General features: G+C 57.0%; 1 protein-coding gene across 3 annotated transcripts in view; it reads left to right on the top strand.

Moving 5' to 3' along the window:
- TTC7A (tetratricopeptide repeat domain 7A) overlaps positions 1 to 24037 on the top strand; it is a gene marked incomplete at both ends in the record, with an annotated part of 122842 nt that overhangs the window by 60683 nt on the left and 38122 nt on the right. For all 3 annotated transcript variants that reach the window (XM_079720466.1, XM_079720465.1, XM_079720467.1), the window contains 6 exons: positions 4704 to 4841; positions 6668 to 6751; positions 10531 to 10635; positions 19225 to 19342; positions 20835 to 20892; positions 22086 to 22158. In XM_079720466.1, the coding sequence (XP_079576592.1) occupies positions 4704 to 4841; positions 6668 to 6751; positions 10531 to 10635; positions 19225 to 19342; positions 20835 to 20892; positions 22086 to 22158 (576 nt within the window). The remainder of the gene's footprint in view (positions 1 to 4703; positions 4842 to 6667; positions 6752 to 10530; positions 10636 to 19224; positions 19343 to 20834; positions 20893 to 22085; positions 22159 to 24037) is intronic.

Below are 24037 nucleotides of genomic sequence, written 5' to 3'. Positions count from 1 at the left end.
GACACTTCCTTGGAAGCACCTGGAGGCAGGGGAAGAGCCAGGGGTGAAGTCAGAATGTCTAGGTTCTAATCTGGGTCCTAAACCCCCTATCTGTATGCCTTGAGGAGCCTCCCTGGTCTCTCTGGGCCTCAGTTTTCTCATCTGTAAAATAGGACAGTAGAACGGGAGATGGTTGTTGTCAGCATTATGAGATACCACTTACAAAGTGCTCTACAAGTTAGTTCCCTTTCCTTCTCCTACCCTGCTTTTGTCCAGGATCAGGAGAAACAGGACTGGGCGAACTGAAGGTCAGTGCTGTCTGTAGCCCTGCAGCCAGCAGAGGGTGGGGACCAGGGATGGCAGAGGAGCCCACGAGGCAGCAGGTGCTCAGGGCAGCAGAAGCCATCCTGGACTGGCTATTGGAGGTTCAGCCTTAATTCCTGGCGACCCCGCACATGTTAGTACACCCTCTGGGGCTCAGTTTCCCTGCCTGCAAAGGGGGCATCAGCAGTTTCATCCTGCCCCTCCGTGGGGTTACTGTGGGATCATGGCAGTGATGATTCAGTTCCTAAAATGCATGGCACACACATGAGGGATGGCTATTTGAGCAAGAACCATCTTGCCTGAGGTGTCACGTGGGCTGCCCCAGCTCGGGGAATGGCGATGCCCTTGTGGGCGTTTTCTTAAGGCCCCATATTTGCTTCATGGATACGTGTCCAAAGACCACAAGTGGGTCACGCTGGATGATGGGGAGGTGTGGAGGACCACGTTTCTTTGGCTTTTCCTCTTCTGACCTGCTGGAGGCCTGGGGTGAATGTCCCTTAGTCTGGGGAGACTGCCCCTGGGAGGACAGCAGAGGGTCCAAGGCTAGGAGCTTGTCTCAGGGACAGCTGCTGAGCCCTGCCTGGGATTAAATGCATGGATTAAATAAGGGCAGGGCACCTCCAGAGGTGGGGGGCCTGGGGGTTTTGCAGGGGAAAACAGAGGAGAATAGCCTGCCATTATCCCAAAACCAGTAAGGAGTGTGGTGGTGAGAATACCATTTAGTTTCTGCATGATTCATGTCTCTCACTGCATCTGATCTGGAGGATTTCCATGTGAGGACATTTAAATGGTGGAAGGGAAAGAGTGTGACTGGGACTAGTTCAAGGCAGGCTGCTGATGGAGCTGGGAGCATTGTGTGGCCTGAGGGAGGTGAGTGCAGCAGAGGAGGGAATGGGACACCCGGGGTGCCCTAGGTGGGGACTTGAAGCCCCCAGAGGGTCTGAGGCCCTGTGCCCTGAGGCCTGCTCTGGCCCCTGAGCTGCACGTGAGTTCCTACCCTGTTGCCAGCCCCGCCGAGGCTTCTTTTTTTCCTGCCCCAGTTCTCCCCACCCCACCCTGTTGCATGGTTACGTACACTGGCTGCCCAGCTGCCCTGCAAGCACTGGAGCAATTCATTGCAGCCCTGCCCCAAAGCCATAGCAACCACTCGGCAAACTTCTGCTTTTGGCTTTCCTTTGGGGACCCACGCTTCCCTCTTGGCGCAAGTGCCAAGTCCTGAGGACCCGCGAGAAGATAACTTCCCCACTGTCTGTGTGTTGGGGGGCAGTCCCCAGGCAGAGGAGATGCTGCTGTGAGCCCCTCTTCTGTTCCTGTCCTTCTGACCTAATGCTTGCCCAGAGCTGGAAATCCATGCTTCCCTCCCACCAGGCACCACATTCAGAGACGCTGTTCTTTTAAAGGTCAAGGTCTAGGACAACAGGAGAAAGTTTCCACACCAGGCCCAGAGATCCTTCTCTTTCTAATGTCACTTGAGAATGCTGTGTGCAGGCCTGTGCTGGGGCTGGGAGGCTCGAGATGAGCGAGATGCATCCCCGAGAACCCATGAGCCAGTGGGGTGTGCAGGGGCCCGGGTGTGTTCCCAGGGTTGGGAGAGGATGGGGTGGGGGGGGCAGCCTTGCCTGCCTAGGTAAGTCGGGGACAGTGGCAGAAGGAAGGGATCCTTGAATTGAGTTTGAGGAGCCAGAAGGCATCCACGCTGACAGATGGGACAAAGATAGGCCTCGGTGAGGAGAGGGAAGGGAGTCCTTCCTGCAGGGAAGGACTTGGGAGCTAGTGGAGGGAAGCTGGCCAAGTGGGCAGGGTCTCATGGCAGCCACAGAAAGGAGGGGAGTTGGGAGTGGGGGTCTGGCAGGGGCTGCACCTGGAGGATAGGCCGACCAGAGCTCACTGCTCACCGTCCCCTGCCTGAGATTAGTCTGCATGGGTGGGTCCCCGATCCTGGATGTGTCCTGCAGGAAGGCCACCCCTGCAGGCAGCCTTCCATCAGGACCTCTCTCTCCCACCAGAGTTCTAGGTCAGATCCACTCACTGTGTTCGTTGTGGACTGCTGCTGCATCCCGTTTCCATAGCCCCTCCCTGAGTGCAGAGACTGTGCCTCCCATCCTCTCATTCCCTGACCTCCTGCCCCCAGCCCCACCCCCATTGCTGCCTGGTGGGGGCCGCCTCTCCGGGGCCCACCCAGGGCGGCGAGAGCTGGGGCGTTGCTGGAGGTGGAGGAGTGGGGAGGTCCATGGCCAGGCGCAGAGCGAGTTTTGTGCTTCTCGGTGTAATAGTTCCTGCCATGGCTCTCCTTAGAATCTCTTCCCTCTTCCTGTTGCTGCCTGTGTGGGTGGATATCACCAGGAAGGAGGGGGATTTCTCTGGCACTTCTCCTCTCCATTCCTCTTCCTTAACCCTTTGGCACCTGACCGTCAGCTCTTGTTTACCAGGCTGGCACTGGTGCTCAGCCTTTCTGGGGATATCCTGGCATCCCCGGCACCCTCTCCTGGGGCAGGTCCATGCCCGTCGGGGCGGTGGGCAGCCCTTGCCTATTGTGCCTAGAAGGGCAGCCATCAGGACCCCTGGCCACTGGCCTGCCTTACTGAAATGCCCCCCTGGGTGAGTCACATCCTTGGGTCTTATAGGCATTTTGGCTTCCAGAAGCCTCTATGGGAATGTGCTTCAGGCCTGCACGGTAGGACACATCCAGAGCCTACAGTCCAAAGGCTGTTGAGCTTCTCCCTCTGCAGTCATCACCCCCAGGAGCCTCAGCCCCTGACCTGGAGGAGGGGATAGTAGTCCTGCCCGGAAGAAGGTTGTGAGGACCACCTGTGGACGCATTGTTTGAACCTGACCAGTGGGGATCTGGGTTTTAAGAGTCAGCAGGTCCTTTTTATTCTGTCAAAAAGCCAAGTTCTTGGATCTGCAGTCCTTTGTGGAGAAGTAGAGGAGGGCAAGTCCCAACTCATGGAAGGGGGTTCAGCCTCTTCTGCAGACGGAGGGGGATGCTGGGAAGAGACCCCTTTGGCAGAGGGGAGAAGAGGCAGGAGAGGAGAGGATGCTGGGAGCAGCCAGTGGGGGTGTCTGGCCAGAACCCAGCTTCGCTTCAGCTCAGGCACAGCCCTCTGTGTGTGTGTCTGTGTGTAGGAGACATGGGGGCCCCAGAGCATCCCCAGCCTGGTCCCCACCCTGCGGGGGATCCCCATGACTCCTGTTTAGCTACTCCCGAGCCTGAGTCTGTCCCCAGGGTGTGAGTGTACAAGAGAGGGTGGGACCACAGGCCACAGAACAAGAGGGTCCCCAGTTCCTGATGGGGAGATTTCACCCTGATGGGGTGATACAGAGTTCCCCCCTGCAGATCGTACAGAATCGCCCACTCCTAAAGCACGTTTTCCCTCGCCCCTCCCCTCCCTGAGCAGCAAACCCTGCCCCGCCCAGGCATCTCTGAGCTACTGGACTCCTGAGTGCCAGATGCCAAGCACAGAGACCCCGGGTTTTGAGGAGGGACAGAGAGGAGGGGTTAGTCAGAAGGAGTCAGGGATAGGTCTGGGCTGGACGCAGGGGTGATGGGAAGGAGGTGTGAGCTTCCTTATCAGAGGGACTTGGGGGGCCTGCAGAGGAAGAGAAGAGGGCACAGAGGGGCCACAGCCCAAACGCCCGCCCTGTGAGTCAAGCTGCAGAGCCGCCCACCTGATCTAGTCAGTTCCAGATACTATCTGAAGCTCTTTCTGTGAGTGGACGGTTACAAACGCACAAGGAGCTGTCCCCCAGAACAGCTGGCCTGTACCCTCAATAATGCCAGTGTCCTGGAGCCAGGCAAGGGCTGCAGGACTCTTCCCATGAAAGGCACAAGAGACATGGCACCAATCCTGGATTGGATCCTGGCACGATGACTCTACCAGAAAGGCCATCAATGGGACAGGTGGCGAAATCTGGATATGAGCTGGTATTAGAGAATAGAAATAACGGTGTTCCGCTTCCTGAATTTGGCATTTCTGTTGTGGTTATAGAAAGAATGTCTTCTTTTCTTTAGGGGTGAAGTGCCAAGTTGCCTTAACTGACTACTACTACTACTACTACTATTATTAGAGCGACAAAGCTGGGTGGTCAGTGTTAACAATTGGGTTACTGCTGTGGTACTGTTCTTGTGGCTTTTCTGTAGATTTGACTGCAGAATAAAACACTGAAGATCAGCAGCATGGGCCCTCAGGACTGCTGTCTCACCCCAGCCTGGCCTGTGGGTGGAGGGTTTGCTCTCTGTCTTGGGGGTGGGGAAAGGCTCTGGCTGGTTCTAGGAGTGTGGCCTGGGTCAGCGGCGAAAGGGTGACGGTCACTGGGCCTCAGAGGCTGGGGCCCTGTGGGGGGGACAGGCACCTGCTCATTTTCTGTCTTGCTCTTTCCTAAACCGTGTCTCCCCACAGGCTACTCGGGATGTGGTGCTGAGCCGGGCACCAGAGCAGGAGGAGGACCGGGCAGTGAGCCTGCGGAATGCTGCGGCCATCTACGACCTCCTGAGCATCACGCTGGGCAGGAGGGGCCAGTACGTCATGCTCTCCGAGGTACAGCCTCCTCCACTGCCCCTCCCCTGCCTCCACCAAGGGGTACAGCTCTGTTCTTGGGAGACCCAGCTGGGGACTCTCTTATTTCCAGTGCCGAGAGGGCTACCCTTCTACTGGCAGGGTGGTTTTTGTTTGTTTGTTTTACAGATTTTTTTTTTTTTTTTTTTTTTGCGGTACGCGGGCCTCTCACTGCTGTGGCCTCTCCCATTGCGGAGCACAGGCTCCGGACGCGCAGGCTCAGCGGCCATGGTTCACGGGCCCAGCCGCTCCACGGCACGTGGGATCTTCCCGGACCAGGGCACGAACCCGTGTCCCCTTCATCGGCAGGCGGACTCTCAACCACTGCGCCACCAGGGAAGCCCTGTTTTACAGATATTTTCATGTGTTTTTTTGTGAAAGAACGCATGGTGTTGTATAGAGAAGCACAAGAGAAAAATTATCCACCCCTCAGTTTCCCCCAGAGGTGATGCTGGTGTTTTGTGACTACCTGTCCTGGCAGGGTTCTGAGCTGGGTGTGGTCGGGAGCCTGGATCCCCCTCCCACCCTGGCTAGACAGAGCACGCCTACTGTATTGGGCAAACAGTGCTGGGGCAGTGCTCCATGGGCTGGGCCCAGAGGGTGGTCCCTCTCCAGGATGTGGGGACCAGGAGCACAGAGCTGCCGCTCTCTCCCGCCCCCTCCCCACAGTGCGAATGGCTTGCGCACATTTTTGAGCTTTCAGATCCAGGCTGGGATCAAGGGTGGCTTGGGGGCCCTTGGCTCCTTGTACAGGTGGCCCTCTAGGTGGCAGATTCTCTTTGCACGTGTTTGGGAGGGCTCCCGAGGAGCGCCCCCGAGGAGGGGCGGTCACGCCTGCTGAGCCCTTGCTCACACCAAGGCACTGTGCGAGGTGCTTCCAGAAAATACCTTCTTTAACGTGGGGGGATAAGTGGTCTCTCAAGTTCACCAGTGAGGAAGGCGAGGCCCAGAGAGGTGGGTTTCTGCCCAGGATGGTGCAGGGGGTGCAGTTGAGCCAGCACGAGGGGACCCAGGCCACCAAGCTCTGAAAGTACCTGCTGTGTGGTCCTGTACCCCTCACCTCTGTCCCCCACCCGCCTGACCATGGCCACACAGTGAATCCTGGCCTCGAATGCTGGCTTCTGCCTCCGTCACCTGGAACCACTTCTGATGGTGACTGTCAGATCTCACAGGCAGCCCCTGACTTGGAGTGACCCAGGATCAGAGTGGCCAGGGAACAGAGGGTTTTTCTCGGTGGTCGTAGAGAAGAGCAGAAGGAAGCCTGTACATTTGGGCAGCGTTTTATGCATGGGCTTTAGAGTCAGTATGTCTGACACTGGCCCTATGACTGTGGCAAGTCGTTTACTAAGCTTCAGCTTCTTCATCTGTGAAGTGGGGGGTAATTAGAGAACCCGCTTCACTGGGTTGTTGGGAAGAATAAATGAGTTAATACACGTAGAAAGCTGAGTATGGTGCCAGGCACCATAGTAAGAAGAATTGTCAGCTGTTCTTATTTTTATTTGATGTTTACATTTTGAAAGCACTTTAACCAATCTCATTTGCTTTTCACCATCGCCCTTGTGAGGTGTTCACATGATATGGAGGTGGGAACCGAGGGCCAGAGAGGGTGAGAGACTTGCACAAGGTCACACAGCATGCGAGTGGCAGAGACAGGTTACCCCTGGAGTTTTCCGACAGGAACCAAGTATGAGCTCTGGTGACCTCCTGCGGGAAGTGACTTGGGCAGAGATTCCCCTGGAAGGGTATGGGGTGGGCTGGTGTGGGGAGGACCCCTGGAGGGGAAGTACTGACCGTCTCCCTCTCCCCAGTGCCTGGAGCGAGCCATGAGGTTTGCATTTGGAGAATTTCACCTTTGGTACCAAGTGGCCCTCTCCATGGTGGCTTGTGGGAAGGTAAGACCCAGGGTGTGCTGGGGGTTGTACACTCACCCTTGGCGGGGAGGGTGGTCTGCTCTCCTCTAGTCCTTCCCAGAGGTGGGTGGAGGGCGGGGCAGTGATTCAGAAATATTGTCCAGCAGCTGATTTTAATCTCCAGGGAACGAGGGGCATGAAGGGTCACACACAGACCCCTGTGTGCATCTGGTGCCTACCTGTGAGTTACGACTGTGCCAGGTAGGCAGGTGTGTCTGTGGATGCTTTTCTCTGAGGATATGTGCACACCTGGGGCATCGTAGCATTTCCGCCTGTGAGTTGGTTGGTGTGACTGCCTGAGGCAGGCATGGACGTGGGTTCCAGGCGAGGGGAACATTGTTCCATTTGGGCTGCAGCTCTCTTCCTGCCCAGGAGGGAGCGTGGCATCAGGAAAGGACATCCGGCACTCACCTAGGAGCGAGCAGGGCCCCCCACCCCCCCACCCCGTGCCCAGGGAGTGTGGAGGGAGCGCTTCGAGGAGAGGAGGGCGTGGCCGGGGGTGGTCAGGAGGAACCCTGCTCGGCGCGGGGCTGACCTTATTCCAGTTTCCAGAGCTGCGTTTGCTCTCCACCCGCCAAGCCCTGCCCCAGCACCCACTGGTTTTCCCTCCCATGAGAATCACACTTACATAAGCCGCTATTCTCAGCAGTGACATGAAAGGAAAACCTTTCCGGAGCTGGGCGCTGAGGGTGTTGGGGCTGAGGATGCTACGAAGGCAGGAAGTAAGGAGGCATGAGCTCGCAGATGGTTCCAAGAGCTGTAACACCCGGAGCCCATTTGTGGGGCTGAGGGGATTCCTCCCTGCCCCCCCACCGCCCCGCCCCATCTGCGCCACCTGCCGTTTCTAGCCCCGCAGCCATCTCCGAGGAGGGCCCTCCGGGCCTTGCCAGCAGCTCCTCCATGAATGGAGGGTGGCCAGGTCCTGGCAGGAAAGGGCAAGAAAGGCAGGTGCTGCAGCCTGACAGGTGGGAAGGGCCCGGAGAGGTGAAGCCGAGAATCGAGTGGGAGCCTCCTCTGCACCCCCCTTTCCTTGCCAGGCATTTGTCTTCCCAGACCTCTTCCCCTTCCCCCATCACACTGGCCACCTCCCCGAGCATCCTGAAGTCATGACATGACGTACCCTGGCTCTGCACTCCGCAGAGCCTTGTCGAGGCTCAGAGTTCAGAACACAGATAGGGCGAGACCCTCGGGGTGGCAAGGTGCTGGAGCTCGTATGGAGCCTGGGCAGACAGCTTGCAGTGGGATGCGACAGCTTCTTCCCACCTCCAGGGAACAGAGAAGGAGCCTCTAGTCTTGTAATAGTGAGTATGGTCCAAGAGGCCCAGGGCCAGGTTCTCACCCTTCTGTGAGTCATGGACCCCTTTGAGATGCTGAGGTAAGTGGTGACCCCTCCTCAGAAGAGTGCACTGTGCTCAGAAGTTATCTTTAATTTCTGGGGGTACTCCTGGAAGCCCCACCAGTCTCAGGAAAAGGTGTCACATTACAGGGTCTTCAACCTCCTTACTGAGGAGAGCCAGGCTCAGAGAGGTCCAGATGCAGCCTGGCATACCCCAAGATCCGGGGAGCTAGTGTCCTGGCCCGGCTCCTTCCCAGACCAGCAAGGTGGATACGAGAATGGCCTTACAGGCAGGAAGTTGGGGTGATCAGTGAGTTCCTCGTGCGTGAGGCCCCACAGGCTGGGTTACACCCACCCCTGCATTCAGTGCAGCAGGAGATCGTTCTGGAAGCGCACTCTCCACCCCCGCCCCTCAGGAACCCTGCGCACCGGATCAGTCTGCCGGGTTGGCTCAGGCAGCTCTCGGAAGCGTGGCCAGACCTCGCCTTTGCCAAGAGCCTAAGGTGGGAATCAAGGTTCTGTACCTGCGATTGTGCGCAGAAGGCGAGGCTGAGCAGATATCAATATATCTGGCACCTCCACCTGCAGGAAGAGAGGAGGAGTTCCATGGCATGATTTAGGTCACTCCTCTTGGTCTCCTCGGCAATCACAGCGGCTGCGTTGCTAGGTAACCAGAATGACAAAAAAAGAAAAAAAAGAGCCGGCAGCTCCGACTGTGGAGTCCTCAGATGGCTCCTTAAATAGCAGTGTTTTGTGGTCTGGGTGGGGTGGGACGTGGAGGGTCAGGGTTAGAGCAGCCCGTGTTTCAGGGATGCAGAGGTCAGCAGCCAGGGAGGGGGCAGGCCTACCGGAGTGTGTGGGCGGAGGGGGCCGTGCCGAGGGAGCTGGGAGCAACCTTCACAGGAGGGGGTCTCCGGAGAGGGGATGGCCTGGCAGCTCTTGCTGAGCCCCTCACCGGCCTCCCTCGCCCCAGCCCAGGCCGGGTACCTCCCTCCCCCGCAGCCTCCCAGCTGGTCATGTGCTGACACCCTCTTGGTCTCATACCCTCTTCTTTCATGAGAGAGCAGTGTGGTGGGGACTTCGTCCTCTCTCCCCGGCCTTTCTGTGGGCACCTGACAGGCAAGAGCCATGGCCTCTTCCCCCCTCCATGCAGTGACCCCGCATCCCCCAGCCCCATGCTTGGGGCTGAGAAAAGCTCTCCTTTCTCAGGGGGAAAGGAAAGGGAGCTAGAGAAAGGCAGGGGTCCAGAGTGGACACAGGCCAGTGGGGCCACAGGTCTCCGTCAGCTAGTCTCCACACTGTGCTGTGGACAGGAGAGTCCTCTAGATCCCCCATTTCCCCAGCGGGGCCTGGAGTGGCTGGGGAGGATGAGAGCTAACTAACGGTGGGGAGCTTGGCCCACTGAAGGGCCCAGCTTGTGGGAATTGTAGTTACACACACTTGTGTAGAGCAGGGAGAGAAAGGCCTCCTCTCTGGCCAAGGTAGTCACCACAGAGGCAGCATAGGGCAGTGGTTACAAGCTTAGAGCCAGACTGCTCAAACCCCAGCTCAGCCACTTAGGGGCAGTGTGGCTTCAAACACACTATTTAACTTCTCTGCATTTCAGTTTCCTCATCTGTAAATAGGGACATAGCAACCTACCTCATAGGAGAGCTGTGAAAAACAAATGACTTCATATTTATAAAGCAGTTAGAACGGGTCAGCACGCTTTCTGTAAAGCGTCAGAGAGTAAACATTTTTGACTTTACAGGCCAAACAGTCTCTGTGGGAACTACTCCACTCTGCCTTTGCCTCACGAAAGCAGCCATAGGCAATATCCCCATGAATGGATGTGGCCAAGTTCCAATAAAACTTTATTTACAAAAGCAGGCAGAGGGCCAGATTTGGCCTGTGGGCCGGGTTTTGCAGACCTTCCGCACTTGGCCGTCCTTAGCACGTCTAGTGTGGCCCCGTCTCCATGGCTTCTCTCCTGCTGCTTCCCTGCCGGCCTTTATGCTCCCCGCACTCCCCACCACCGGTCCTGCCTCCAGTCCCCATGTGGGCTTATCCTCATCTTGCCACCTATAAACTGAGGGTGTTGAACTCAGGGGTCTGAGAGAATTCCTTCTATCTCTAAAATTTCTGTGGTTCACATTTGAATTCCTTTTGAAGAGCTTCCCTCTGTTGCCACCTTAGCTCTTATCACATCACTTCTGGGCAAGGATCACAGCCTTCATTCTCCAGATGAGGAAACTGAGACCCAGGGGGGACTTGCCTGCCACCACCGCCTGGGCTCCTCCCGCTGGGCCTCTTCCTGGCTTGGGAGCAACGGGGCGCAGAGCCAGGGCTGGCTGTTTGGGAGCTGCCCCCACTGTGGGCATGAGGCACCCAGTCTGCCACAGCCCAGGGCTGCGAGTGACTGTGTTGCCCACCCTTTCTCCTGCAGTCATCCTATGCCGTGTCGCTGCTGCGGGAGTGCGTGAAGCTGCGACCCTCGGACCCCACGGTGCCCCTGATGGCCGCCAAGCTCTGCATAGGGTCCCTGCACTGGGTGAGTGAGCTACGGGGTCAGGGCCCAGGTCCTGGTGGCTTCCTGTGGAAGGATGATGGCAGGTGGGCGCCAGGTGATCGTGTGCGCACCTCGCTGTGTGTGTAAGGGGTGGGGGAGCATGGGGAGCTTCGAGGCGGGCAGGCCTGGAGGGGAGAGGGAGGTGGAGAACGGCTTCTGAGAAAACTCCGGCCTCCATCCCCAACTCAGGATGGTGTCAGGTTTGTGGTTCAGCCTTGAATGTCTCCAGGGAGCCAAATGTGGAGTCAAAAGTTGGGGTGCCCCCCGCCTGCCCAGCAGCAGGGGCAGCGGGCAGGACCTTGGAGTTACCTGGGCCAACGCACCATTTGGAGTCAGAACCAGCTCTGGGCCAGTGGGAAGGTGGCCTCTCTGTCAGCCCCCTCTTTCCTCTGGGCTCCAGCCCCCTGGTCCCTGCCTTGTGCTCAGCTGCCTGCTTACCACTCTGCTGAGGCGGCTGAACTAAAGATGAGCTCGATGTGTGCCCTCTGCCCAGCAGCACTTTACCTCGAGGAGGTCAGCAGGGGGAGTGAGCAAAGAGCCCTGGGCCCGGAACGCAGAGCCCAGGCCTCGCCTTGGTGCTCCCCTCCGCCGGGCTCCCTCGGCTGCTGCTCCCAGCCTGGGGGGGTCTAGCGGCGGGGCCTCTCCACGGGTGTCTCCTCCCGCTGGGAGCTCCCTTGCCTACATTCCTGGCTTCCTCAGGTCCACATCAGCCTCCTGATGTCAGGGGAGGTCCTATTTCCACCCTCTTGAGTGACATAGAACAGTGCAGCATCTCTCCCATGTGTTGGCTGTCAGCCCCACCCACATCTCCTCTCTTCAGGCTAAATAAGCCCAGTTCCTTCATTGGCCCAGCGTCTCCCAAAGGGGGAGCTTCTCCCATACATGGTCCTCCCCTTCCTGATGTCGTGACACCCCAGCCTACCCTCACTGTCGGGTGCCCAGCTTGTTCCAAGGCAAAGGGGCCAGGCTCCAGGTGCCTGCAGCAGGCACTTCAGAATTAGCAGCCTCTCCAACTCCTCCAGTCCTGGGAAGGGAGACTCCGCCAGGTATCCTGAGGACCCTCTCCGAGGGGTCCCTGCCTCACCGCCCAGCAGGCCTCATCCCCCCTCTGCTGCAGGGACTGACTCCCTCGCACGATTGGTGGAGGGGGGAGGAAGCAGCACCTTTCCCTCTGTTCCCTGGTCCTCAGGTCCCCACGTATGATATGCACACATGGCCCTGCCTTGGCCCCAAACGACTGTGGATGATGGGGGAGGGAAAAACATGGCTTTTGGCCCCAGGTTTTATGATGTTTTTCTATAAGACTGATCTATAATAGGCTCTAAGCATTTGGAAGGGGCATCATGATGAGGTGGGTAAGAGTTTCACTGTTCCTCATGTGGCGTAAATGACATAAAGTATGGAGAGGGCTGAACAGGTCAGGGAGGCTTCCAGGAGGAGGAGGCCATGGACTGGGCTCCGAGGTGGGCCAGTGGCGGGCCCTTCCATCACAGCTTGCTTTCCTCAGCCGCATGATTAGTGGGGAAACTCGTCCCCCAAGTGTTTTTAGGGAGACTGTTAGCGTCTTACACCCTAGAGGGTAGGGTGCCGTTGAGATGTGGGTGCCAGCAGAGTGGGGACCCAGTCTGAGCGCATTGCAGCAGTGGGTGGTGGCGTGAGCTGGAGGCTGCAGGGGGTGGGCTCGCTGACCCGTGGCTCACACCCCTGTGTGTTCCCAGGGCTCCTGAGAGGGGCCTCAAGTGCATCCCTGGGATGAAGCCCAAGGGATGGGGCCGGGAGGGCATCTGTGCTCCCAAGGGCTGCCAGCTCTGAGTTGGCTGTGGGTCCACCCAGCCAATGGCCGCCCTTGCTGGGAAACCCTAAATGTAGGTCTTCCCGCAGCGGAGGAGCTGTTTCCCTCAGCAGCATAATTACAGTGATTATGTGCATTCAGATTACATGGTAATAAAATTAGGATCCAATCAGTCCAAATTGAAAACAGATGAGTTAGGAGCAAAGTAATCAATGACAACATAAATAGAAATGCCCAAAAGGAAACTTAAACATGCAGACTCAACCTCAGGATTGGGGAGGAGGGTGAGTTGTTTAACCTCAGTGGAGAAGTTTATTTGGGTTTGGGGGCTGGTTTGAGCCAGGGTTTAACTCGGGTGCAGGCTAGAGCGTGGTCCTGCTGGAGGGCTGAGGGTGGGCTCCAGGCAGCCTTCCCTGCCCTAAACAAAACCTTCTGTGCCTCCCTACCTGCCTTGGACACTTAGCACAAGGCATTGCATTTTTTGTTGCATGTGTGTTTCTTGAAGGCAGGAACTCACTGTCTTCTTTCTTGAAACCCTAGACCAGAGGTAATGCCTAGTGCCTACTGGATGGATCCTACTTGCCCATGAGCACAATCACTTGTCGAGGAATTCTGCCTTGTTTGGTACTTGCCTTTCTATCTAAACGGGGAGCTTCTTCACTTACTGTTTCTCACACCCTTGGCCCTTCTCTCCCACAAAGAACCCTGCACATAGTAGGTGTTCAGAAATACAGAATAACACCTGCTTCAGCAGTCCACGAGGGACAGGTGTGGGAAGTCTACATCTGGCTCCCGGTTCTCCCTGGCTCCCGGGGTTGGCGCTGGGCTGAGAGCAGGCTGTAGGTGGCCCAGGGCAGCCTGTTCTCCTAGGAGGCCAGGAGAGGGGCAGCCCAGCACTCTCTGTCCTCAGGGCCGAGAGCAGGAAGAATGGGTCTGACAGGCGGGCAGAGGGGTGCTGGTGCTTATAACGGGGCACAGATACTGCAAGGCGACTGATGCCACCTCCGCCTCCTGCCTTCACAGCTGTCCTGGCTCACCTCAGCCCCCAGCAGGCCCAGCCATTGCCCAGCCAAGCCCCATGAGCAGGGGCCCGAGATCTGGGGATAAACAGTTTGGCCCGGGTTGCAGGAAGGGAGGCTGAAACTGGGACACTGGAAAAACGAGTTGTGCTGGGTGAAAGAGGACCAGGTGGCCGTGTGCCCAGAGGTGGAGCACCTGCTATCCCCGCGTCCTGTCCTTATGCCCAGAGCCAGTGTAGGATGCTCCAGACTGGGTCTGGGTCTGAGATCAAGGTTGCCCCTGGGTGAGGGTGGGTGAGGAGGGGCTTGGGCAGAGGTGCCTGCATGGGCCCATGCTGGCTGCCCTGGGGTTGAGAGCACTGGCCCCGCTGCTTAGCCTGAGGCTTGCCTCGGTGGGGGAGGGCGTCCCAGGCTCTGACCCAGTGACAGCAGTGGGGCAGGCCCCTGCCTCAGCATGACCAGCATCTTGCCGGGGTCCCCAGCCAGTTACCTGGGGCAGGAGAACAGGGAGCTGTAAATATTTTTTCACATCCTTCCAGACACAACTAGTTCAAATTCATTTAATTAAAAAAGTTAAAACCTTTCTAGGAGGATAGGAGATGGGGGTGTGCCTGTGTGTCACACACAGGAGGAGAGGAGGTTGTGGAATGGAAAAGCAGGCCATGCTCATCTTTGGAAAGGTCTGTGGTGCTGTCCCTCGGCCTCTTCCCCTAAGGGGGTGGGATGGGATAGTGGAAAGAGCGCAGGCTTTGGAGGCTGAGAGGATGGGGTTCAGATTCCTAGCTGTGTGACTTTGGGTAAGTAACTTACCCTCTCTGTGCCGCATCAGTAACCTGGAAACAGTCACATCCACCGTTACAGGGTGGCTCTGACTACCAGAGCTGAGCAGTGTCCCTGCTTATTTAGCATGTGGGAGGTACCTGGTAAATGGCAGCCATCCCTGTGACAGCCCCTTCAAAATAGCAGACTCTCAGGAAGGATGCGCCTTTGTATTTTGCCTTCATTTTTGAGATTCAGGGATGGGGAGGGCCAGGAAGATGGATTAAGTGTTCAGGAGGCCAGAAAGAATGCCAGCTCTCCTGCCACGAGCTTGTGGAAATTAGGAAGAGTACCTGTTCCTTCCAGGAAGAAAAAAGTGCATTTTCAGTAGAGCAGATAACAAGAGGTCCTGGATCCTATGGGAAGCAACTAAGTAGAAACCGGAGGTGCTGTTTAAGCAGAGCTCTGGGGGCTCAGAAATGACCTTTCTCTGGTTCCCGGGGAGGGAAGAAGAGGTGAAGATTCCAGGGGTACAAGGTCTTTGGCCCACTGCGAGATGAGCCAGGCAGCCTGAGCCGGAGCAGAGTGTACAAGCCAGGAGCCTATCTGTGTGGGGACCAGATGAGGAGAACTGGAGAGATGCAGGAACTTGGAAAGGCGTGGGAACGCTTTCCGTACTTACAGAGAGCAAAAGCAAAGGGTCAAAACGTTACATCCTTCGATGCATCCTTTTCCCAAAAGGAAAATGAAGACCCACAGAGGGCAGCCGTGAATCAGGCAGCTCAGAAAGATCCAAATGTAGACTCAGAAGACCTGGGTTGGAAATTTAATTCTCTCACTTATCAGCCAGTGACCTTGGATAGGTCCCCTAAGCACCCTGTGCCTCAGAACCTAAGCTGTAAGACACCCATTCCATCAAGTGGCTGCCGTGCTATGACACGCCAGGTGGGCACCCAACTGCTCTAGAACTGCAAGGGAGGCAGAGAGAGAGGATCTCCACTTGGGTGTTGTGACAGTTACATGGCCTCCACAGGAAAAGAGGTATTAAAAAGCAGTGTAGGAGGAGAATGGTTGAAAGCTTTGGAAACCCCTCACCCTGGAAGTATTTTGATGAGCAAGGAGGTCCCAGTGCTGTAACCCGAGCAAATCTTGCAGAAGCAGCGGCACAACTCCAGAGCCATTAGCTGTTAACTTTGGAGGCCACAGGAGGAAGTATGTGGAGATTGGAAAGGGCAGGTGAGGTACTAGATGGCTTGGTGGTTGTAGATGGGCAGGCGCTGGGTGGATCAATCAGCAATTTACGTTTCACATTGTACGTTGAGACCCATTAATGGATTGTGAAATAGAACTTTTTCAAAAAAAGAAATAGACAATCAGAGAATAGCATAGAAAATATCCGAGTGTATTACCCACAGTAGAGGTGAGTATTGTGACAGGGTAGGGGGGTGGTTACACGTATGTGTGTCCCAGACCACGGGACAGAGAGGTTGACCGACCTGGCGCAGCTGACTGCACAGGGAGACTCCGCTGTCCTTGTGTAGAGTTGTTCCTTATCTGAGACGAAGGGTCAGGCCAGAGACAAAAGGCAGACAGTGGTGCCCCCTCTCTGGATTCCAGGAGGGTCTTTGATGCCACTTCCTAATTTGTCAGTGAGCTCATGTAGCTTTAGGCAACAGGGACTCTATTCAGATGGCATTTGCCACATGTATTAGGCTGAGACTTAAAAAAAATTCTGGAAGATTAACTGTAGATCTAAAATCACAACCAATAATAATAATAGTAGTTTATGTTTATTCAAGCACTGTTCTGAGCATTCATTATGTCTTTATTTCATTCGGTCCTCCCCACAACCCTGTGAGACACACACCCGTTACCCTCATTTTACAGAAGAGGGAACCGAGGCACAGCAAAGTGAAGTGACTTGCCCAAGGTCACACAGTAAATAGCCATGCCAGGATTTGAGCCCAGGAAGCCTGGCCCCATAGCTTGTGTTCTAAGCTGCTAGGCTGTCCTGCTCTCTGCATGGAAAATTTACCCATGGGCCATGGTGCTGACTCTGGATTTAGGTGGGATTATCATACTTCAGAACAAAGGTGGCAAAGCCATATTTTCAAGGGCTTTAGGATTCCCACTCCTGTCTTAGATGAACAGGAATTGTGCATTATGTACATATTTTTTAATATATATTTTATATTTAAAATACATATTGGGGTTTTTTGTTGATTTTTGATGTGACTTTTTCCCTTTTGCTAGCTAGTTAGAGCACCCGTGTATAAATATATTAATACTGTATGTTATCATATTGTATATTATCATATTTAATAGAATTGATAATACTTCTTTTTGTTCATAATCACATGACTCCACATGCAAAAAACTGTTTTGTGGTAGGCAAGAGAAATCAAAATGGTGTCCGCCATGTAAGAAAATGGTACATTGAAGCCTTGTGGGTTTGATTTGAGACAGATGCTGACCCCACACTTAAAGACCATTTTAAACTATGTGGGCAAGGCTGGCAAGTACTGGCCAAGGACAGCTACTAACCTGGGGTCAGAGGGGACCACAAGTTGGACAAGCTAAGGATGTACGTTGTCACTTTTTAAAGCTAAAGGATGGTGAGCTTTATTAATCCAGAATATGATATATATAAATTGGAGAGTAACTTTTCCCTGTTTGCCAATCATGGCTGAGCTTTGTTCCTGGCACCCTCTCTACATGGGTTGCAGGAGATAGAAGCTGGCATTTGCTGAGGAGAAGGCCATGGCCGTGAGAAGAGTGTATACACATGGAGTGCAGGGGGTTTCTGAATTCTATTTATAATTCGTACTCGGTGGTTTATAAAAAAGCTCGCTCCTGTTTGAATGGGGCATAATGATGCCTAAAGACAGTGTGGGAGACCAGCTGCACCAGCAGTAGGGATATTAACAAGGAGACTTACCCTTCCCCTGGTGCCTCCTGCCCGCCCTCTGCACGAGGCCTCCTTGGACAACCCCCGCCAGGAGGTTGCCTGCTCCTGGGGAGCTCCCGTGGCCCCAGGCCAGCACCATACAGTGGAGCCTTAATTAAGAGCCACCTTGTCCTGTGGGATCTCTCCCTCCTTAGGGATTCCGTGCGTGCTCATCCAGGCATCCTGCCCCCGTGTCATTGGGCCTCCCCAGCCAGGCCCAGCATAGAGCCTGGTGCTGCAGAAGCCTCAGTGGAGGTTTGTAGGGAGGAGTAGTTACATTGTGGGAGGGGGTCCAGCTCCCCATTTTGCAGATAAGGCCCTTTGGGACGTAGAACTGAAGTGACTTACTCAAGGCCCCATGTCTGTCGGGCCGAGCCTGTGTCGCGGGGCTTGTCCTGTGCTTTTCGCTCAGCCTGGCTCTGACTTCAGGGCCCCACAGCTCTCCTGAGCCCTGCTGGGCCACGTGCTCCAGGGGACAGATCTCCACATCTACAGACTTGGGTCCGCCCGGCCAGCGGACACTGGGCAGCAGGCAGCTGTGGGGTTTACTGAGCTGCTGCCTCCCCGGAAGCCCAAGACCTCAGGCCTGATGGTGTTACAGGCCCAGCTCTCCAGACTCCCATGTCCTTTCGGTGACCAGCCCACCAACCTGGAGGTGGCCCACTACCCAGGCCGGCAGCTTGAGCTCTACCACAAGGGGGCTAGAGAGCTGCCATTGTCGGCATTTGTCAGGGATGGTGGCCAGGCCGCTGGGATTCAGCCCCCCTTCCACCATCTCTCTCTGGGCTGTCACCTCACCTGCTCTGCCTGTCTTGTAGTTTGAGGGTTTTTATCCCCTCTGTTCAGTGGGTTCTCTGCTGCATCAGCCTTTTTCCTGCACATGGCTCACCATGACTGTGCCCAAATGGTGACCTCAGCCCAATTCGCCTCCCCACGGCTAATGGCCTCTATCTCAGGGTCCCCTCGTACTCCAAGGACGGAGAGTCCACCAGTGCCCCCAGCTGTGGCCAGTGGTCAGGCCACAAGATGCACAGAGCTGTCCCTCTCCTGCTGGGTGGGGTGGGCCTGAGCAGGGACGGGAGCAGAGTGCGGGCTCACTGGCTGGGGTGCCAGAACCCAGCTTCACTTTGTGGGCCCCTCCGGATGGGGGAGGGGAGATGTTCCACACAAGGGGGCCCTGACACCTGGGCAGCAGTGGGGCTGTGGGTATGAATCATTCAGCCCCTTGGTGAGGGCGGTACCCGTTGTTCTTGGTGACACTGCCACAGCAGGCACACAGGCAGATGACATTCCTGGGTGGGTAGGAGGGAAGGGACCTCTGGGAGGCCTGTGGGCCCTGAGTGGGCACAGCTGAGGCCCCCAGCTGTTTGCTGCCTCCCAATAGGCCTGCCTGCTGTGGGTGCCCCAGAGGGCTGCCTGCGTGCCCCTCTCTCCGTGTCACATGTTGTGTGTGATGTGTGCACACGTGACCTGAGCCAGTTGGTTCCCTTCCAACTAGAACAGTCCCTCCTGCTCTCAGGACGAAAACAACCTCAGGCCTTTTTCCCCTGAAAAGTTAGAGCTCCCGGTGTCAGGGAGCAAGCCCTCAGCCGGAGCCAGCGTGGTGTCCTGCCCGCTCTGCAGGGTTGGCGGTGTCCCGGAGGCCCAGTCCCCGAGCCCTGCCTGCCCGCGGCTCCCAGCTTCCCTCTCTCTGCCGAGCGGGGCAGGGACAGACATGGGCAGCGTGAGGGAAGGAGCTGGCACGGACTGGCCTGCCCCTGGGTCCAGGCTCTCAGCAGAGCAGCTGTCGGGGAGCTGGGATCCTTGGAGCAAGGGAAGCTTTCCCTGTGAGAGGTGGCGTCCCGTGATCTTGAGCACAAGGCCTCGGGGTGGGGGAAAAGGTCCAGGTTGGTGCTTGTGGAAGAAACAGCTCTCCTTCCACTCAGTGACTGTGTGGCCTTGGGAAGGCGCCTGGCCTTTGTGGTCGGGCGCGAGGAATTGCAGTTCTGAGGGTCCCGGGCTGGCGACTATGAATGGTGGCCCTCCGCGGTGACCTGCGCCTCTCCTCTTTGCAGCTGCAGGAGGCACAGCGCTTCGCCATGATGGTGATCCAGCTCGGAGAGGAAGCCGGGGAGTTCCTCTCCAAGGGCTACCTGGCACTGGGTCTCACCTACAGCCTGCAGGCCACCGACGGTGAGTGCTGAGGCCTAGGAGCCTCTGCTCGGGGCGACTCAGGCCTCCTAATGGCCCCCTGGCACAGCCCACGCTGACCTCTGCCCCTGGAACTCCTGTGGCTGTGCCGTCTGTGATGCGCCGCCAGCCCTTGACCACACAGTGTCTTCTTTCTGGTTCACCTTTACCATCAGCACCACTGTCATCTTCTGGGGTCTTTTAAATCCCCCCCAGTGCATGGCATAGAGCTGGGTACACAGCAGGCGTTTACTGAATACTTGTGCTTGGTGCGTGGGTTTGCCGCCTGGAGTCTGGCGTTCCGTCCCCAACCCTGCCAGCTCAGCCGTGTGTTCCCCCAGGGATCGGCAGCCACCTACTTCTGTATCCTTGCAGCTTGAGGGAAAGGGAGTGATAGGCCCCCACCCAGACCAAACCCGGAATAGTAATCAGCTCCAACCCACACCGCCTGAATGCCAGCCCCTGGGAGCAGGCTTCAGAGGCCCCGCACAACGAGAGGTAAGAACAGCTGGCACTTGCACAACGAGGGGAGGAAGAGGGGTGAGATCCTGGTGCCGTGACAGCACCTTGTTCTTGAGTGACAGTAGTCACTGTCTCTTCAAGGTATCGGTGAGGCTCTGATAAGGAACCCTGGGCTCCCCACTCACTGGTCAAGCGAGGGAGTCATCAGTTCCTCGGTCAGAGTCCAGAGACCCTCCACGTGCCTTTAAGCCTCTAGAAGCGGGGCTGCTTTATAAGCTGGGGACCCCTGACATCCATCCATGCCAGCAGCATCTTGACCTGGTCTGGTTGGAACGTGACAACAGTCATTTTAAAGCTTCCCAGGGGTTCAGTATGCTGCTAAGGCTTCGAATGCCTGTGCTACCCCATTTAAAGATGATTTAATTTACCAGAAAGGTGCCCAGTTTGGGTTAAATCAAGAAGCCTCATGGGGAGAGTATAATAGAGGTTTCTGGCCTAGTGGGAGGGGAGTTAGTGTTCAGTGGGTACAGACAGTCTGTTAGGGACGATAAGAAAGATCTGGAGACGGATGGTGGTGATGGTGGTGGTGGTGGCACGACATGGCGAATGTACTTAATGCCATGGAATTGTCCACTTGAAATTTGTTGAAATGGTTAGAAAAGAAGAAGCCTCATCAGTAAGGAAGCCCAGGGAGGCATGTGGCCGGGACAGAGGTGGTAACTTTTCCCTAGAGGCTTGGGCCTCTGGAAGGTTCAGTGTGGCCCAGGTGGCAAGGAAGGCAAAGGAATACAAGGATCTGTTGTGTCAAGAATCATGCCAGGAGGCTGGGACCAGGGCGACACCTGCACCCCTTCCCCCAGTAACCAGGGCAGAGGGTGGCACCATCCCGGAGCTGCTTGAGTGTGAGCATTTGCCAGACGGGGTCCCGGTGGGGCCCCTCCCCGCAGAGCTCTGTGCCCTGGGTGGGACAGAGCTGGGTCGGCCCCCCCACCGGCAGCCCCTCATGGCTTCGTCTCCATCCTGTCTCCTGCAGCGACTCTGAAATCCAAGCAAGATGAATTGCACCGGAAAGCACTGCAGACGCTGGAGAGGTGAGGGAGGCCCGAATGGCCGCGTTGCTCGAGGTGGCTCGTTCTCAGGTTCTCTCAGGAGACCCTCTGGTGTAGACAGAGCAAAGGTTTCCGTCCCCATGTTGTTGACCAGCTAACCGAGGCTCTGAGAGCTCACACAGGAAGCAGGGACAGGCCTTTGGGGTTGGGTGGGCGGGATGAGCCCTTCCACACGAGTAGAGCTCCCCCCAGGCTCAGCTCCCGTCCCCCTGAGCTCAGCGGACGTGAGCTGTAGCAGGAAAGGACCTTGCACAGTGACCTACAAGTAGAGCAGGGACTCAGAAAGAGTGTTTGCCTCCTCCCAGCCCCTCCGCAACCTGAGGGCTGTGAGAACCCCTACCCCAAGTCCTCACAGAGATTTCCTGGGAGCCCAGAGTCCAGGAGGGAGGGAGGAAGGGAGGGAGGGGGCGGCAGAGAAGCCCCTCCCCCAGCGGCAGCCCCTCCTCCCTCTCCAGGCCCATCCTGGCTGAGCCTCCTCTCCACCACAGCCCGGGGACCCACCTGCGCATCCCTCCCCTTCCTTCCTCTGGCCCATCGCAGGGCTCTTCCCCATGAGCCCCGTGTGTCTTTCTCCCTCCGAGCACGGATGGCGGCTGCTGGGTAGGGGCCTGCCCTGGACTCCCTATGCCAGCTTCCTGGGAACTCCCCTCTGGGGCAGGCTGTTCTCAAGCCCAGGGAGGGAGGAAAGGCCCATCCTGGCAAACCGCCTCTGAACTCCCAGGATCAGGGGACATCTTCCCTACCCCGCTGGCTCTTCATTCCCAGCGCTTCTTGCCCAGAGAGGCCATCCCAGCCCCACATCCTCCGGGACCTGTTCCCTTCTGTCGCGCGGCGGAGAGGGCAGACTCCAGGCTCTGTACCAGGCCACAGCCGGGTCAACAGCTGCCTGGAGGAGAGGGCTTCCCCCACCCACCAGTCCTGTCCTCCCAGACGGCCCCAACCTCAGCCAGAGCCAGCCCTCTCGGCACCCACTGCCCCTGCCTTGGGCTGCCCGTGGGCTTTCTGCCCCAGCCGTCGTCTCCCGCGGGGCACCCTCCAAAGCGGGCCCAGGCAGAATCTCCAACATTTGGCCCGGCAGCACCCAGCACAGGGCGAGGGTGGGCACGCTGGAGACCCACGTCACACACTGGTTGTCGACCTTGATGGCTGACTTGCTGCTCCTTTGCCCCACACAGAGCCCAGCAGCTGGCGCCTGGTGACCCCCAGGTCATCCTCTATGTCTCCCTGCAGCTGGCCCTCGTCCGCCAGGTGAGTCCTCACAATTCTAACACCCAGGTCTCTGGGGGCTGCTGATCTTCTCCTGGCTCCACTGCCTTTATCAGCTGTGTGACCCTTTTCAAGTGACTTGACCTCTCTGAGCCTCTATTTCCTTGTCTGCTACGTCAGCACCTTCATACTCCACCTCAGAGGGCCCTAGTAAGGATTAAGTCAGCTAATGTGGCAAAGCCCCTGGCCCATGGTGGGCGCACAGGAAGGGGTTATTCTCTGCCCTCACTCCCCCTACAATGTGTCCGTCTCCGGAGAAGTTGACAGGTGACCACAACAAACATTTGCTTGTGTCCTCACCTTCTGTTGAGCTTTCCCCAGGGGTCTGGAGGAGCAGAGTGACTGGCACGTGGAGCTGTTTCTGTGTGACCCAAAGCTTTCCTCTGACCCTGTGGATGCCACTGGCAGGCTCGGCCTCTGGGGGCTGACGGGGACCTGCTGTCCACCAACCACCTTCGACCTACACGGCTCTCCAGGCCGACCCACCTTCCTTCTCCAGGCTGAGCTGTTGGTGCTGAGAGGACACTGGTCTGTCCAGGGAGTGAGGCCGGGCAACCCACCCAGCCAGTTGCCTTTCAGAAACGAGCCAGAGTCCCCGTCGCCCAGGCCCCTCAGAGCCTCTGCTTTCACGTATGCCCCTCAGGCTGGTGCTCTGTGTGAAGCAGGACCTCTCGGTGGCTTTGATTGGGCGAGCGTGGACGCTGGGCCACTCAGGAACTGCAGACAAGCCAGCAGGGACCCGGGCTGGGCTCCAGACTGTTGGAGAGGAGTCCACAGAGCCCCCATCTGCTCGTGGTCAGGTGACAGGCAGCCTGGCTGCCGAGGGTGCTGCCGTACCCCCACTGGCCTGGGCGAGCCCTGCGTCTGATGAGGAGGGTGCCGGTGGCCCCATTTGACACCTGAGGCGCTGAAGCTCTCCTGAGCTCAGGAACTGGGAACTGGCCAGGCCAGCACAGTGTCTGCTCCAGAGCCCACTCTGACCCAATGAAGCAACCCCATGGGGCTCTAAGTATCCTGTTCCCCTGTCCCATTTGGAGACTGGGCACTTGGAGCCTTGTCCACCGGCCTGGTGGTTGGTTTTACTGGTCGATGTCAACTTCTGGCCCCTGGTCTCATCTTCAGGGAGCTGTGTTTCCGGCCCCTCTCCCACTGTGTCCTCGGCTCCTGACTTCCAGGTCCTGGAGGAGGCACTTTGTACCTCTCTGCTGCTCTCTCCAGAAACATCAGTCTGCTCTGGTGCTCCCAGGAGCATGGACGCAAAGATACCCGAGACCAGTTTATTTTTAGCCCTCTGTAAAAGAACCGGTGCTTTCCTTGCCAGTCAAGTTCCTGATAAACCTTTGGTGATGCATTTTTTAATATGTTTAAGTATTCGGCCACCTCTGATGAATGGCGTCTGTCCTCCCAGAGAGATGGCTGGGCCAGGCCAGTGGAGCCTGGCACCCATTGTCCTTGGGGACCCAGATCTTGGTAACCTCAGGGGGTTGAAGGTTCCTGAACGAACTCTAAGCTAGTCCTGCCTGCCTGGGTCTCTGAGCTCCTCTGGCCCATCCTGCCCAGAGCATGCATGGCTGCTCAAGTAGTGAGGGCCGAGGATTTAGACACCCAGCCCAGAATAACGGGGCAGGAGCAGCCTCGGGGAGGCATGGGCAAGCCAAGCCAGGAGCCACACTGACCTTAGCTTTCTCCTTTACTTTCAATGACCTTTCCACAAAGGGAGGTCCCCGTGGGAGGACTCTGGGCCTGGCAGTAGTGCCCACAGCCTGTGCAGAGGCCAGGTGGAGACCAGGCAGGTGCCAGGCATGCCAGGGACCAGAGGCCCCAGCTGACCTGTGTCCTGTAGGCCCCTCAAGGAGCATTG

The sequence above is a fragment of the Hyperoodon ampullatus genome (assembly GCF_949752795.1).
Source record: "Hyperoodon ampullatus genome assembly, chromosome: 15".
Taxonomy (NCBI): domain Eukaryota; kingdom Metazoa; phylum Chordata; class Mammalia; order Artiodactyla; family Ziphiidae; genus Hyperoodon; species Hyperoodon ampullatus.
This window is presented reverse-complemented; position numbering and strand designations above follow the sequence as displayed.